At 44.4% G+C, this 17,873-nt stretch overlaps 1 protein-coding gene across 6 annotated transcripts in view; it reads left to right on the top strand.

Annotated features, from left to right (window-relative positions):
- The window catches only part of RGS3 (regulator of G protein signaling 3), a 1,502,625-nt gene that overhangs the window by 1,404,987 nt on the left and 79,765 nt on the right, over positions 1-17,873 (top strand). For all 6 annotated transcript variants that reach the window (XM_069609876.1, XM_069609875.1, XM_069609874.1 and 3 more), the window contains one exon: positions 13,448-13,521. In XM_069609876.1, coding sequence (XP_069465977.1) covers positions 13,448-13,521 — 74 coding nt within the window. The remainder of the gene's footprint in view (positions 1-13,447; positions 13,522-17,873) is intronic.

Genomic DNA, 17,873 nt, shown 5'->3' with positions numbered 1-17,873 from the left:
GGCCTGTATCTGTACCCATACAGCCCCCCACCCACTCTTCTGCACTTATCAGATGCACCCTATCTGGCTAACCTAGCACTTTGCCACTTGCCGGCTGCACTACCACTGTTTATCACCTTTATTTATTTAACTTATTATTTATTCTGTTCTCTCCTCTGTTCCACACTTTCCAATTTCTCCCCCCTTCCATGCATTTACCCCCTTTTCCCTTTCCCATGCACTTGCGCGTTCTCAATGTCACTGTGCCTAGTAAGATCGTTGTTTTCGTTCTCCCCTGTTCCTGTCCCTTTGCCTGGTTGCACTCTGAAACACTTGTGTACGAGCGCAATATAAATAAGATATCATTTCATTTAATCTACAGCCTTGCAAAGGGGTTTGTAGTTAGGGAAATTTTCTGAGTGCCTACTTGGTCCTCACTCCAAACCTTTACGAGGTACTACAGCCTGGACATCGCCCATGGGGCTGACGTGCGTTTGGCAGGGCAGTGCTACAAAATCTGTTGCTGTGACCTTTCTGCCTGCTTCCATTGTTCCACTGCTTGTGGAGTCTATCAGATGAGGAATACATTGAAGGAGAAATTAACCACCGTAATGATCTTTCTATGGGTTCTTCTCCCGCAGATTCCTCCCATCCATCCCCGCTCAGAAAGCGTTAACAGTTGGTGTGCGTCTGTCTTGGTTAGTAGATACCTGGTGATGGTCCTAGAGTGACCGTTTTCTGTATAGTAAGCCGCATGACTTTCTCAAATAAATAAAAATGTTTTTTCTTGATTCCGGGATCTGTGGAAGTCTTTCCACCAAGTATTGTATCCCGCTGGGACAAGGGAGATTACTCCTGAGGGGTGTCCAGTCAACTCGTCGAAAAAAAACTGGTCGACTGCAATTTGGTCGACGCAATTTGGTCGAAAACCATTTCGTCGAAAAAAAAATTTTATTTATATATTTATTTTTTGGGTTTTCGTTTTGTTAAAAAATGGGTTTTTAGAGAAAAAAAGGGGGTTGGGGGGGGACCCCCCCAAAAAAAAAAAAAAAAAAGGGTTAAAATAGAAAAAAAAAATAATTCGACGAAATGGTTTTCAACCAATTTGATTCGACCATTTGTCTGGTCGACAATTTTTTTCGACGAATTGACTGGCAACCCTCCTGAGGCTCTCTTGACTCTTGAGCTGCCTCAAGCCCCCAGCGGGTCTCTCGCTACTCCTGTGACCTGTTGCGTGTTGAGACTGCCTCACCTGTTCTTCCTGGGGTGATGGGCTGAGTCCCGTTGCTCCAGAGCTTTCCTTATTCCGCGCCCCACTTCGTCCGTGAGGCTCGGCACGGAGTTGGGCCACACGGCTCTGGTGCAGTTGCGGGACCACACAGTCCACTTCCCTGAGGTCATGCTATCACTGACCTCTTTCTTGCTCTTCCACTGGTTTGCAGCTTCGCTTCCAACGCAGTGCTCCACTGACCGTCCTTGAAGGTCCCGGGAAAAGGGAGTCCTTATCCCAATGAGGGGAGTCTCTCCCTGTGAGGTCCCACTTTCAACCACCCCTAGAGCCTAGAGGGTCTATTAGGAAGTGGCCTCAACAGGTAGAGGTTTCAAATGGAATATTGTGCACAGTTATGAAGTCACATATGCAGAAAAATCGAGGCAGATTGGAGACCGTCCAAAGAAAAGCATCCAAAATTGTGCCTGGTTTAAAAACCAGGTTTTATGAGAAGAGAATCTAAGCCCTACAGAAATAAGGGTTTGGGGGGGGGGGGGCAATATGTTGGAGACATTGTCATTACATGAGGCGAGGATGTGTCAAGTGAAAAAATACATGTATGACTTGAAGTAAAAAAAATGAGATTGATGGGCAAGTAAAGACTCACAAATCACTGTAAGAAAGGCATGGTATCAAGAATAGACAGACACAAGAGATCACAGTTCAAGGGTGTTTATTAAACTGTGTAGGTAGGGTGGAAAAACGCCTAATCTAAATCTCAGATGGGAGCAAGCTACGACCGTCAAATCAAAATAAGGCAGTCCTAGTGGCGTCTTGTCAAATAAAAAGGACCTATAGTAAGAGAAACCTATTTCCAGTCCTTACGCTAAATACAAAAGAGTGTGGGATAGGGCTCATAAGAAATAATAAAGAAATGTTCACAAACAATTTGTCAGGATGCGGTAGTTGTGGTCTCCCTTCCCACGTTTTGAGCACGGGACTCTGGAGCACAGCACACGCTCGAGCTTTCTCAGCACGAGATGACAGTTCCGTTTTCAGCTTTCAGGATCTTGGATGGCCAAGTCTCTTGCTCAAGAAAAGTATCTTCCCTTTGAGGGCCAGATGCATTAAAAATAACAAAGTTTCCTTCCTGCCTGCACGTTTGGGTGATGCTTTCACCCATGGGTCCTCCTCTTCCGGGCGCAGACCTATCAAACAGTTCCCATCAATATCAGGATCTTTGGAGGTTGTCTCTCCTGCTTCCGAGGATCAGATAGTTCAAATAATCAAACAAAAAGTTCTTTCGAATTGCACTTGGGGTGATGATTCTTCACCCTTGGATCCCCCTCTTCCGTGCTTGGACCCCTCTGTGGTCTTCACAAATCTTAATGTCTTTTAAAACAGTTCAGTGTTGACAACCCTCTGCCGGGTGCACTCTAGTCAACACACTGTTCCTTTTCATCAGCATCCCTCCTTCAGGTTCACTCTTGCCAATCTCACAGTTCCTTTTACTTAAAGGAGCATTAACAAATGCCATATCCCTGACTGTGCATGCCATGGATATCTGCAACCTGACATTGGCCGACAATTTGGACTTTCTTTGCTATTACATAGTCTTGGCTGCTCGAAGCAGCAGGACCCCTTCTCTCATTAGCAATCCCGGGTGGCTGTACCATACTGAGAGAGGATAGAAATAAGATGCGAGGCGGTGGCATTGCCATCATCGCTAAATCCAACCTAGGTATGAAAACCATACCCACTCCAGTCACTGAATCATGTGAAGTGCTCACAATCAAACTTCCACTAGTTAACTCCCAGACACTGACAATCCACCTTAACTATAGACCACCTGGCCCTATTGGAACATTTGAGGAGGATATTAACCCCTTACTCTCCAATACTCTCTACCCAATTGCTTGTCCTAGGGGACTTTAATCTAGGTTACAATGACCCTCTAGACAAATATGCCACCTCCATTGCCAATAACCTCACTGAACTTGGCATAACTCAAAAAATCACTGAACCCACCCATATCAAAGGAAGAATTCTTGATTGGGTGGCACTTTACAACTGCACCGCCAACATCACAACCATTTCCTCACAACTTTGGATGGACCATTTCCTCTTGTCCTTTGAATTCTCCACCTCTAGACCACTCCCTCTAGTTCCTACCATGGCCCTGCCATGTCTAACTAGGAATAAAAAGAGCATCACATTGGACAAAGTGATTCCCGCTATCCTACTTACTGTCAACCAAGTTAGCTGACCACCTAGACTTGGAAACGCTCGTCGAGGGGTACAATAACATTATGTTAACTAGTCTCGACAACATTGCCCCTCTGAAACATAAACCGAGCAAACCTAAATCCCATCTAAATAAATGGTTCACCCCTGAATTAAAGGATTTGCGACAATTTAAGAGGAGTTGTGAAACCTCCTGGAGGGTATTCTCCTCAGAAGATCGTAAAAATAAACTAATGGAAATCTCTTCTCATTACAAAAAGGAAATCCACCTGGCCAAGCGCAACTCATACAATAAGCGCATATCTAATGCTAACTCGAGCATGAGGGAATTGTTTACCATCCTCAAGGAATTAGTCCCCTAACCCTATTCCGGACACATGTTCCAAAGATAAAACATGGTGCTCAGACATACAACAAGCACTAACAAATAAATTAATTACGCTTCAAAATAAAATAGCTAAGAAAAAAGCCACTCATTCACCCCCCCGTCTAACAATTTTAATACAGACCCCCCCTCAAAGGTACATGACTCAGTTGCTCGATTCATGTTCACCAAAACCTGCATCCCTGAGGTAGAGAAAGTCATCCTGTCACTCAAGCCATCCAATTGCCAGGGCGACCTTTGCCCAGCCCAGCTTATAAAAGATGCGGCCAGAGATCTTTCCCCATTTGTATCCAAACTCATCAATGCTTCATTTGCATCTGGCATTGTGCCCACCAACTTGAAACAATCTTTGGTGTTGCCTCTACTATAAAAGCAAACCCTAGAAACAATCATACCTACACCTAGAAACTACCGTCCTATCACAACAGTCCCATTTTTGCTAAAAACCTTGGACAAGATTGCCTTCAACCAAATTCAAAAATTCCTTGACCGAAACAAGCTCTTAGGTGCACGTCAGTCAGGATTCCGACCACAACATGGTACTGAGACTGCCCTCATCGATTTGAAGGCACAAATAGATGAGCTACGAGACAAAGGTAAAACAGCCCTTCACCTACTGGTTGACCTTGCGGGTGCATTCGACCTTGTTGATCACAAGGTCCTTTGCAGCCACCTAGATTCAGCTGCACACTTTTCCAAAGAGGCTATAACCTGGATTGAGTCTTTCCTTAGCGATAGGACCATGAGGGTGTTCTCCCCCTCTGCAGTGGCAGATCTGATCCCCATTATGTGCGGAGTACCCCAGGGTTCTTGTGTCTCCCCCACAATATACAACATATTTACTAAGCCCATTTTTGATGATCTGGACCTTCTTGATATCACCTACACTAATAATGCAGATGATACTCAGATTCTCCTCCCACTTTCCAGGGATTACAACAAGGATTTGGCCTTGATAAATAGGGTGTATCTCATCATCCATGCATGGATGGCAACCCACGGTTTATGTCTGAATGATGATAAAACGGAGCTAATCATCATGGGCACTCACTCTAATCTTAAAAAACTAGGCCAAAGCTACACCTCCTTGGAGATCGATGGCAATATCATCAAGGTGGTCAAGGAGGTGAAGACACTTGGCTTTTACCTCGACTCTACCCTCTCCTTCTCCAAACAGGTGAAATCCCTGGCATCAGCTGTAAGCTCATCAGATCAGGTAAACACTTTTTCTCAGATGACAACTGCATTATTTTAGCTAGAGCCCTTATTCTATCCAGGCTCGATTATTGTAATGCCTTATACATCGGTGCTAACAAATCTATCACCCATAGAATTCAAATATTACAAAACAATGCCTTGAGAGCTTCTCTCGGCGTGCCTAAAAGATCTCACATATCCAAGATAAGGCGCCAAAATAATTGCCTTTCCACCCAAAATAAAATCTACTTGAAAGTTGCATCCCTTACTCACAAAGCTTTGAACAATGCAGCACCTAGTTATCTTAGGGATAGATTCCTAAAGAGAAGCTCCACCCAACCGTCGAAAACAACCAATGCCAACAGCCTTATCATACCGGGATTTAGGATGGCTAAGGCCGGGGGCGGCAGCTTCCCTGTCAGAGTGGTACAATTATGGAACTCCTTGCCAAATCATTTACGAGAAGAGCAGCCTTATCTCAAATTCAGATCTAATTATATCAATCTGCTGAAGTCATCAGACAACTAGTTTCATACTATCTTATACAAGACTCCCGCTCCCACTTTGTTTGTACATACTCCCCATCCAGTTGCCCATTATGTACATTTTCCCATTTGTCTCTAGATATTTGACCTATTATTGCCATGTATATATTACGTTTTGTTTATAATCTGTAACCATGTATCTTAAAGCCTTGCATATTCTATACTGTTGCGCCTGGTTACCTTCGGGTTTGGTGCGCATTATAAGTGAATAAAACAAACAAACTTTCTTACGATGTGGGATTCACTTCTCTTATTCACGATCATCTGCCGGTCAAAGACTTTCGACTGTAGAGAGGATTTTGTTAGACCCCCGTATGACCACTTTGACCCTCTTCTCGCCTTTCCCAAGGCCTTCTGGTAATAGTTTCAACAATCGGGTAATCTCCCAGAGTTTCTCGAGTGAGCACCCACGTGATGCCTGGCTCATCTGCAGCTGGCTTTCCCCTTTTACATGAACAGTTCTTTGTCCATTGTGCAATCAGCCGTTTGCTACTTTTGCTCAGCAGTTTTGTTTCTTTATCATTTCTCCCCTTGACTCACCGACTGTGATGAACAGCTTGGCTTTCTTTGTATCAGGAGTCAAGGCCGGTTCCACAGTAGTAGGTGCCTCTTTCCTGCTTATCAGTGTAGGCACACTGTTTGTTAGGGAGAATTCTCTGTAAAGGCTAATTTCCCAAACCTAGTTTTGCAAAGGTAGCGGGCGCCCCTCTCTCGAAAGAACAGACTTGATAACCTGTTCAGTGGTTATTAACCACTTGAGAGTTTGCAGCCACTGCTTTTACTCACTGTGCCTTTCACAGATGGGAAATATCAATTTGCATATCAGTCTTTGTCCTGCCCAGGGGCAGTCCAGCACCGAAATGCAATGGCAATTCCAACCTGAACGAGAGTGCCACCAGCAATCCCATACACGTGTTTCACCCTTGTTGGGGATCATCAGTGAGGTGAAGCTGATGCCTCTCTAAGCACAGTAATTTCCCAAACCTAGTGAGTCCCCCAGCAGCTTTGCTGGATTTTTGGGGTTTATTTTTTTCTCCTGCTAAGAGTGAGACTCTTTTTCGCCCACTCTTAGACATGATTTGAGGTGTGCCTTTGACTTTGTATGTGTTTTATGGGCTATGGAGTCCTTTACCCCATAGGGTTTCATGTGTTTTTGATATGTGGGTTACACAGCACCCTCTGTGCAGTAACCCAGGGGTGTCGTAACGACCCCCAAACATAGACTCCATACCCTGGGACTGACTGTCTCCCAGGGCATGTAAAGTCACCATTGGCTTTACTAGTCTTAAATTATTTACAGAACCAGTACAAACCATCATATTGTGGATGTACTGGTCGGGGCAATTTCGATTGCCCCGGGGTCTGTTGTTCGAGGGGGCACTGTCCAGTCCCCCCCGACCGAGTTTTGGCTGGTGGCAGTGGATACTACTTTTTATATTCGACCGCGAATATATTCCTATGGGATTTTCCCATTGTTCGAGGCTACCACTTTTTAAAATAGCCTCGAACATACCGCCGGTTTATTAAATTAATATAAATTCACCGGTTGGTATTTTTTGCCGAAACTTGGTTCCAAAATGGCGGTGGGTTCGCTTCAGTGACTCCAACTCAAGTCGAGCCCTTTGTTCCCCTTTTTGGCAGGCTTCTCCACAGAAGCCTCCAAAAGTGGTGCCACTCTGTCTGGGTACCACAGGAGGTGTGGGAGGGGGTTTAGGCACCCTGGACTGAGTTGCCTCGGCAACTCAAGTCGCACTCTTGTGTGATTGGCCCAAGTGGTGAGCCGCCCAGCTCACCACTTAGCATGTTTGAGTGACAGCTCGGCTGAATGAATGGGGGTTTTCTGCATAAAAGCAGGGCTTTGGGGACTGGAACTTCAGAATTCGCCACAGGACCTAAAGAATCCGAGTAGGGAGAAGCCGAACCGACCTGCAACGACGACACCACCGGTGGAGCCCTGCTGAACCGTCTCACCACTTTTCCCGACGACAGAGGAGATCTCCAGCCCGGAGAGTCTTCTTCCTTTGACTGGTGGGGATAACCAGTTAGCCCGTATTTTCGCCTTACTAGACCATCTGCGGCTGCCTTGCCCGTGCCAAGCACCTCAGCAACCGGAATACCACGGTTTACCACTACCGCGAAGAAAAGGGTGGTACCTTGTAACCGGGAAACTCCGCGGCTGGTTTCTTCCCTGACAGCGCAACGACCTTCAGCTTTCCTCCACGTCGAGACTTCCTCTTCCTCTGGACGAAACACTGACTTGCAACCGCTGCCAGGAACAACTGCCCCCGCTGGAGCGTTCTTCCGACTTTCAGGTACTGTGTCCCGCCTGGCTTCCCTTGCGACAGATCGTTCGGGGTGACAGTAAATCCTCGACTTTCTAACCTGGGCTAGCCTGGGACCTGTTAACTAACTTTTCCTGACTTGATCTCAATCTTTTGTGAACTTTCTACAAAGACTCTTTGGGCATAACCCCACTGTGTGATCCTGGACACATTTCGCTTGCTCTCTCTAAGAGTGGGTCTGGCATTTGAACTTGCTTGCTCTCCAGTAGACTTTGCCTAATCTGCCTCACTGTGGTTCTTTGAAAAGTATTGAAATTTGTTTGCTTTCATAATCCTGCCTTTTTCCCTCCCTTTTTAATAACTTATTAGAGTGCCATCTTATGTTAAGCGCTCACCTCTGTCTGAAAATAAGTGGTGTTTCTCATTAAGACTTGTCTAATAAGTAATTAGGGTTGTATATATATAATAGTGACTGTGTTGAATTTATTTACCTCTTTGTGCTAGTGTCATTTACAAGTGTGTCTTTAAATAAATAATTATATACTTTTACACCAAAGCTCTGGTCAGTGTTTGCTTGTGCTACTGTATCTCTGTACCTATTGTGTATGCTCTATATACTGCCTAAATCATCTTGAGAGAAGTCTGACTGCTCAGCCACAGCTACCAGGTAAATCTGGGTGGTACAGACTGCTACCAATTGGGTTTACTGCCAAACACCTGTAGTCCTAAATCTTTTGCAGTGGTCCCTAAGGGAACTGCACAGGTTTCTACCTAACACTGTTTACCGTGGACATCTGCTGCAACACACTTGGGCCATGATTTGCGGTCTTACAATTAGTTCCACGGAAGTCTCACGGGCCCTGGTCGGAAAGGGCAAGGTCGCTTCTCCCCTTGTCACCCTCTCGGTTCACCCCGTTTTTCTCCTCCTCTTCAACTGCCATGCCTGGATAGCTGTCTCGTCACGTGGTCTGCCTTACTTGTGTGGTGCTCTCGTGCTCCACCTTTTTATCCCTCTAGGTAAGGAAAAGGGCCATCAAGTGTGTGTGATTCAGGTTAATTGCCTGACTTTGCCTGACCCCTGTGTTGAGACACGTCAGGTAAACTCTGGTGTTTGTCTGTTGTCTTTCATGATGTGCGAAAGTGTTAGTTGGAAAAGGGGGTGGAGGTAGAGTGTTTGAATATCCTACAGGGTAGGATGAGGAAAAGGTGTAAGAAGGGGGATACCGCCTCTCGCCCGTCGGTGTTCCACTTCCACTCCCCGAGGACCCCCATCCAGGTGATCCTCCCTCACTGGCCCACCTCCAAGAACTGGATCAAATAGCGATGGCTGTGTCCTGGCCACCTGGATGACCGATCCCTGGGTACTAGTCAGGGAGACGCCGTCAGGTTTCTCACATGACATACATCAATAATAAACGGCTGCTTGGCAGAGACAAACAGGAGACGTGATTGTAAATTAAGCAATGGTAATGCTGGAGACCATCTACGGTCTGTGAGTAAAAAGTAAGCACATTTGAAGGGCCTGTGGTCTTCATGTGCGGTTACATTATGTTTATAAATATGGCTCCACCCACATAGTTAAAATGTTTTCTTCTCCTGGGTATAATCCATCCCATACCACATTCCAGAGCTCATGTGAACCACTAATTTAGGAACATCAACCATTAGGCAGTCTGCACAGTGCCAGGCTTCATAGCCCCAGCAATTCACTAATTAAGGAAACGTGTGGCGAGCGGTGGTAAACCGTACTGTACCAGAGCTTCAATATCCTAAATGATCTTCTAACATAGAGCCCCTGGCGCAAGGTAGTGCACTGCCACCTCCCGTAGCCTAATGGTTTCAATAACACAGGAGCCCTTTTACGAGGCTGTCTGCGAAGTGGCAGAATCGATTGCCACATTTCACATTTTCGGGCGCGCTTGGTACATGGAAGTAATAAGAGCAGTGGCATCTTCCATAGCTATATTAGTATACTCATTTTAGATGACCGTCCACCCAAACGAGGAACCTCGTGGTACTAGGCAGACCATTGAACCCTATTTCATACATAAAACACGCTCGGGCACAAAACCTAAACAACAAAGCATTCTCGAGGTTTGCAGCAAGGCACAACAGGATTTTCACAAATTGAAATATGTTATATAAACACGTCGCGCTTGTGACCCAGACTGGACCTTCTGCTCTTACAATGAAGCATTTCTTACCACGCGTAATGCATTTAAATCTTATTTTCGGTTGCTATCTGAGTGCGTAGTTTCTCATTAACAACTTGAAAGTCTTCAAAAATGATCTGCTTGGAAACAAAACATTTACTGTAAAATACTAACTTCTAGCAAAAACGTGAAGAAGTATGTGACGTTCCAGTAATGTTTAAACAGCATCCATCAGCAATGAAGGCTGGCAGTGGGCCTCTCTGTGAGTTCCCTAGACAGGCTTCATGTTGTCTTGGCCCTGGGCAGCTGCAGCACAGCAGGAATCCTGCTCGCCTGCAGCACAAACACTCTGTGTGTTGACAGCCCATCTGTTTTCTTCTTTTGTGGGTTCTTCATTCACGCAGCCCCTGCTCTGGTCTAAGCGTCTCCACGTTGAGACACTGTTATTGCACACATAGACAGTATTACGGGCCATCTTAATGGATTTTGGGGCCCTGGGCACAGAGATGCCTTTGGGCCCCCCGCCAGACCAAAACAAGCTTTGACAAGCCAATGATGTTGGCGTTTGCATTTATTTGTTGCATTTTTCATGTATTGGTAAGAATGCAGTAAATGTTTGGGCTCTAGCAGTAATTATGACGAATTATAAGGGCCGTATTGGCAGGGGCAGAGCCAGCCTCAAAATATTGGTGGATGGCAGTTTTGAAAACTGTTAGTGAGGCGGGACATTAAACCTATTGCGCTACTGATTACCCCCCACCCCCCATCCTACTGCCACCTCCACAAGCCCAGGAGGCGGAGTAGATATTACGCTTTCCTTTGGCCCATTAGATCCATCTTTCACTCCAACTCACCAGAGGCGTAGCCATGATTCTGTCACAAGTGGGGCCTGGAGCTAATGTAGTAGGGCCCACACTAAGAAGAGCCCGCAGAGGGAAGGGCCCTACTTCTGCCCCCAGCCAAATGCATAGGAGGGACAGAGAGTAGTGGGGGAGGGTGAACCAATCAAGATGGGGGTGTCCCCTTGAGAAAAGTTTTTAAATAATGGATTAAAATAGTGAATTTTCCGTACACTTTCTGTGATAAATTAGATTAAGAGCCACACAGTTTACAATCGGTTTTGAAGGTTAAGACATAAAAGTCCATTAGATGCCAAGCCACCAACAATGCACAGGAGCATGTTCAAACACATTTTCATAATGCCTTTTCCCCCTATATGGCAGTACTCTGCAAGTGTAAACCGCATTTTCATATTGATTGTGCTCACACATGTACATTCTGGTGCCCCTATATATGCCACTATTCCCACATAGGAAAATACTCATGTATGCTTTGTCCATAATGCCAGTGAGAATACTATAACAAAGCATGTTTATACTGGCTCTGCCAATACATGCCAGTATCCCCATGTAACATACTCCTGTTGGCTTTGCCTTAATACCAGTAAAAAAAAAAAAACAATGCCACAGTAAGAAAACATATTGTGGCTGGCTACACAACACCCCCACTCCCCATATAAGAACTCTCATCATGTTTTATTTTCTCCCCAACAGCTGTAAAAAATGTCATGCCAGAGTAAATGAAATATTGCCTTAACACCAGAAATAAACTGCAATGCCACAGTAAGAAAACATGCTCTTCCTGGCTAGCTGATAAGATAGCCCAGCGGGCTGAGCACATGCTAATCTGAGTGTGATTTCCAAGTTGAAATCCTGGCAAGGCCAACTCAGCATTAAATACTACAAAGTGACCTCCCTGATCTCTACTCTCCTCTATGGACCTTGTACTATTATTTTGCTTTTGCACCTTGTTACCTCTCTCTTACACTGTACTGTACTGTGTTTTCCCTGCTCACCAAGTTGTATCAGCGTTGTGATTCTTACGGGTTTGGGCGCTGTCAGCAAATGCAATAAATTAATATTATTTCAACTAGAGGCGTGGCTGCCAGCTCTTCCCTGCAGAGGGGGTTCCCTTCTTTCTGTCATACAGCTATGTCGGCCTCACTGAACACGTTTGCCAAACGTTAGTGCCTGGATTCCCTGTCAGGGCAGGACGCTTGCTTCATCTGAGCAGTCCTCCATAGCTTTTTGGTTCAGGTGGTGGTTTCCTCCTCTCCCCTCCACGTTTTAGTACTGCTATGGGAGTCTATATAAAATGAGGAAGGAATCCATTAGAAGTAAAAATGACCTGGCTTGCATAATGTTATTTCCGATGCATTAGTGCTTTCTCCCGCAGACGCCGCATGACCCTCCCAAACTTCTCCTCTTGGCAAATGGCTGGTAGACTTCATCTGATCTACTGTCCCTCAGCTGCTGGATGCTAGGGAAAAGGGCAGAAATTAGGACATGGGGTGCGGCGTCTTGATGTATACTGGCCCTGCATCACATTCAGTGCGGTGCATGCTAGAGCACCAGGAAGGACTTACTGGATGCCACACTACACCCCCTGCTGGCAGAAAATGTTTGTCGAAGACTGCTGGAGATAGAGTATCTAAGAAGAGGAATCTGTAGGAGGAAGGACTAATCCGTCAGAAAGAAAATTACAGAGCGATAAATACAGCATATTAACATACTGTATCGCCGTCATTCACTCTTATAAATGCTTTCCGCAAGCCTTTGCTTCTCCACCCTTTTCGGAAGGTGGCGGAGTGTCCTCTCCTTTTAAAAAGGGCACTTTTGGGGTGATAGGTTTGCTGCACATACACACCCACACACAAACCCAAGTGGCCTGAATTTCCCTGAGAATGCTTTAATATTACAAAGCGTGTACAAGGGCAATCAATACCCGCCTTTGTATAGATCAAGCCACCAAACAAATGTGGTCATGTGCTTGAAGTTAATGGGCGAGCAATCCCTATTACCGTAAAGGCATCTCTGCCTCTTTTTGTATTACCAATGAGCACTTATACAGTGTAACTGCACAATGTGCTGTTTGCACAAGGAGAACGCGTTTCCAGGTGAGTGAATGGTGAGGCCAAAGAAAAAGCCTGCCAAGTTGTGATGTTGCTCTTTGTGTGCATTTATGTAGACATTGTAAACATGGATGCACGATTAAGTTGTGTTTCGTGTCCTCTGTATTCTCAGAATGTCACCAGCCTTCCAAATATATTCTTTCGCATTTCGGAGATTGGAGGGCAGACATGTAAACCTGTTTCTTGATCTAATTCAGCATGTGTTCTTAACAGTGGATTGTCAGGACAGAGTCTATCCATGCACCTGCAACCTGTAGTGTCTCTTACCCACAGAAGGTACTGCTACAAAAAAGGCATTATAATATCAATTTCAATTATTGATTTAATCTGTGATTGGACATTATGTCAGACCTGCCCTTGATAGTGAATCATGATAAGAATGTGCATTCGAAGCGGAAGTCATATCTGGCCTTAGTTTTAGTTCAGGCAGACATAGCATGGAAGCCTGACCTCTGATTCACTGTTGTTACTTTTTCTCCAGCCACCTGGCACAGCAGATCCTGACTTTGGCTCAGAAGATGGAGATGAGGCCACAAAAAAGAAGAAAAAAAACCTGTGAGTTTACGGCTGCAATTTTCCTGCTCTTCACTTTTTCAGGCTACCTGACCGAGTCCCACCAAGGGGCACTTGTTAAATGTTTGATATCTGAATACAAGAACTAAACCCAGTACTCTGGCATCAAGATTTACTAATTCATTCACACAACTACAGTTCTTTGATACTATGAAACTTGCTCCAGGTGTATTTGATGACATTGGAAATAATTCAGTCAGTCTTTTAGCATCACGGTGACAACCTATGCAGGGTACTTTATTATCTATTGATTTTTATTGGTTAATGTATTTTTTCACTTAATTTTCCAATGTTGCACTTTTCTGAAGAAAGCACACTGTGAGGAGTCAGGAATGAAACTCTGACACAAGTTAGCCATGTTGTTGTTAAAGACTTTTATTGAAAATAAAGGGGGTTGGAAAAGGCCTCTCTGACCCTGCACTAAGAGGAATTTCCCTACCTAAACCGAAACTAAGGATCTGTATGTGTCAGGATGTCAAAATCAAACTGTCCTTGTGTCCAAACGTTCTATTCCCACCCTCACACTAAAGCTAAACTATAAAGGTGAAAAGGAAAGGTCTTTGACCTTTGAAGCTCTTGAAAAAGTGTTCATAAAAGAAGAATGAATAGTTCCAACAAAAATGTTCTTTAGGTATGAAAACTTCTTGTTCAAAAAATGGGGGCTCCCTTTCCCTGGATTTCTCTTCAATGAATAGAGCAGTTATTGTGTCTTTCTTAGCCCACAATATCTCTGTCACAACCAAAGCTTCGTAGCTTTGTAAATCCTTCTGTCAGGACTTGGATTTTCTTCATATACTTAAAACAGTTGTGATATCCTTCTCCTTAGTTCTTCCCTACACACTTGTGATTGCCTGGTATACTCTTCTGCCAAGGCTTCTGCTCCTTTCACAATTGTAATTGCCTGGTATAATGTCCTGCCAGTGCTTCTTGTGTTCGCAGACTTGTAATTGTCTGGTGTATTCTTCATCCAGGGCTTCATGCATTCACACATGGTTTCTAACCATTTCCACAATTGTATATTTACTTGGTTGGATAGTATATCTTCTTGATATGCACTTCTTTGGTGATTCCATGCATACACATACGGGCACAGGTTTTAAATCTCTTCCCCTTTTTACAGTTAGTCTCTTTGCTTTCTCTCTCCCTGTGGTTCTTGTTACTCGTATTGGTATTTGGCGCGATTGCTGATACGCCCGGGGGTCCCCACTGTCTTTGGGCTGACTCACCAGCACTTGCTGGCCTTTTTGGGCTCAGTCGTGGTTGTTCGGTTTTGGTACGCCACCTGACTTCCCTTCGTGGCTGTTTCCTGTTCGTTTTCCCATCTCTCGCTGTGACTCATGCTCTTGTTAGAAAGGGTTTGCTTGTGGCGGTCGGTGAACGCCAAGAAGTCTTCCCCGGTTGTCCGGCAGCGCAACCTGCTCTTTCAGCATCACCCTTCTTCTTTCCTAATGAGCTGCCTGGCTCCACCATGCCTGCTTCTGCTTTTCTGTCATGCAAGCCTCCCGCAGAGGTGAAACATTGTCTTGCCAACAGTAGCCCCTAGAATCTTGTTTCCATCCTTGAAATTTCCCCGGCACAGGTGTCTGCGGGTAAAGACTAGAGTGCTTGAAGTGCTTGCGGCTTCTCCTGCTCTGCATTACTCTTTCCCTCTTCTTCGTCCCAGTACTTGAATGATTCTGGGACAAGAAGTCCATTGTTGGTGAGTGATTTTCAAAGCTTGAATTATCACTTCTAATAGTTTTAAATGATATATTTTGGATGATTGAAAAATGTACATAGAGAAGGCAGTCTTGTAATTTCTACAAGATAGATCAAGGTTGGAGGTTGGCTCATTTGATGTGGGGAGCGTTTTCCCTATCCTTCAAAGGGGCAGATTTAGGTATATGACAATAGGCCATAAGGGTCTTGGGTATGGGAGGATTGTCTTCACAGGCAAATGGGGGCTGCCATGTCTCATCTAAGTGAAGCTATGACATCTCCCCAGAGGCTGGTACTTCCCATGTGATCCTCCCTCATATAGCTGCTGCCAGGCTCCGCATCAAGTAACGGCTGCTGTCCCCTGGCCACATGGGAGGAGGTCACCGCCGGGAGATGGGTGATGACTTCATCAGATACATCACAGAATAAAGTCAGAAACCAAATATAGTGTTTGCCCTCAATGTATAAACATAGTTCACTGTAAAAAAAAAAGAGGTCATTGTAAGATTGTCTCATCCCCACTGTGACCATATCATGTTCTATTCCTGTGTAAACACTTCTGGTTTGATTATAGTTTTTCTGCTAATATGTTGTTTTTTAGCCTTTGTTTTCACTAGTGCTTATGTCGATTTTCGGAAACATTGGTATGTCAACATTGTAATAGTCGTGTGTGTTTGTGTGATGCAACCTTGTCCTCCGATAGAATTCATGAATTCAGTTTTTCCCACAGCCCAGAAATTATAAATAATATTCTCTGCTTCTTGGGCATAACACATTGGACATTGGCTATCTGATAACTTATGCCAAAATGTGTGAGAACCATACTTTTCGTCCTTGTCCTATGTAGATCATCCCCAAGTGAAGCATTGATGTCTAGTGTGGAATGGTTAAATGTGCCAAAATAGAGAGAAGACCCTGGTGTTATTTCAGTCCACTTCCCTTGGTTTCACACCGTTTCAGTCTGGTCTTAAAATGGCCTCCTTAAGATCCAGGGACCTAAGTGTGTTGTCTTTTACTTTTACCCCAAAATGGCCTAAAATAAATGTGTATCAATTACTTTTTTATGCATTCAGCACCATTTCTTTTTCAACGATGTGTGCTCCAGGCTATTTTTCAATTCCCCATTATATGATTGTGGTTCGAGGTTCAATCCTGTCTGGGCCATTTTGATGTTATTTATTTGTAAACGGATGGTTAATTCATACCAAAAGAATTACAAACAAAATGTAAAAATTGGAATTAGTCAAATAACTTTGTTGGTTAAAGAATATCCATAAAAGTATAAAATGACCAACAATATATATATTCCAAAGAAACACATACATTGCTAATAGCCAGTGAAAACCGTTTAAAACAGGGTTGAACAATCTGGCAGTAAGGGAGAAAAGACGCAGAGCTAACATTATTTAATTTTAACAAGTGTCTCCTTTTCAGTGCACGTCGTAGATAAAATAATCTAGTCCAAGCAACTAGCGGGGAATCCGCTTAAAGTATAAAACACAAGGCACTTCTAAATTGTCTAAAGAGCATTTTACGGAATAACACTTTTAAATTGCTTTCCCTAATACGGGAATATGCCAGGCAGAAGAATAAAAAGTGTGTCAAATCTTCGATTGCAGCATTACAAAGTGGACAACTCAAATCGTTCCTCAGGCCATCAATAGCTGAGCACCACTTTCCTGTCAGTACCCTGAGGGGTTGGAATTGCCAATTACATTAAAATGTACAGTATTTTTACACATGGAATTTCAATATTACATGTATTGCTATTGTTATATATTTTGTGATTTTTAAAATCAAATGTTTACCACATGCCCCTCCTGTAGGGATTCTCAGTCATAACTGGTAACAGAGACTTGAATGAAATGGGTTTTTTACGACTCATGGTCACTCCCTCAATCCCATCACAGAATGTCCAGCACTCTGGCTTTGAATCCATTGTCTGTGTGCCCTAAAAGCTCACTTTCCTATGTAGCTCCGTCACAAATATCATATGCAAAGTAAATGAGTCGGTCACTCGTAGTGTGTTTAAGCCTGGACCTTGGTATGTTTGCGCACAGCCTCTGACTGAGCCGAGTTTTTGTCAAGACACTGTTGGTTCCTGGGAAATCTGGTCAGAATCTGTGTTCTCTGGGCGTAATGGTGCCTTAGAATGTAGTGGTTTCTTGGTTATGGTTTAGTCTCTCTGGAAAAAGGCCTCCACAACATTCTGCTCGAGTGGTAAAGCCTCACTCATCTTCTCCGGAAGAAAGGTCTTGCCTGAAAGATGGGAAGGGACATGTCATCACTGGTTCTTGAGCAGGAGATCCCCTAGCAGACACTCGCCCATTTATTGCCTTGGGTCGACCATGTGCATCCACCGGTGATAATGGACGAGATGAACTCTACTGTGCCTACAAGCTTCAAGTGGGTATCTGCACAGATGACATATAGCTTAACGTGCCCCCTTTTCAAGAGGCAGCGTGGTGCTCTGTCCGGCTAAGCCCTTTTCACTTCTTCTAGCAGTCTCTGGAAGAAGCCTGGACTACTAGCATGAAATAGGTTAGTTCGTGCATCAAATCCACAATGCTGCCAGGCACGAGGGAGAGCAACCTCTCCTCTGTTGACTAATCTTGAATACAGCCATCCAGGGCTGC

This window comes from Ambystoma mexicanum, chromosome 8 (assembly GCF_040938575.1).
Source record: "Ambystoma mexicanum isolate Mex_15411 chromosome 8, UKY_AmexF1_1, whole genome shotgun sequence".
NCBI lineage: Eukaryota > Metazoa > Chordata > Amphibia > Caudata > Ambystomatidae > Ambystoma > Ambystoma mexicanum.
The sequence above is the reverse complement of the archived record's forward strand: the minus strand, read 5'-3'. Positions and strand labels throughout refer to the sequence as shown.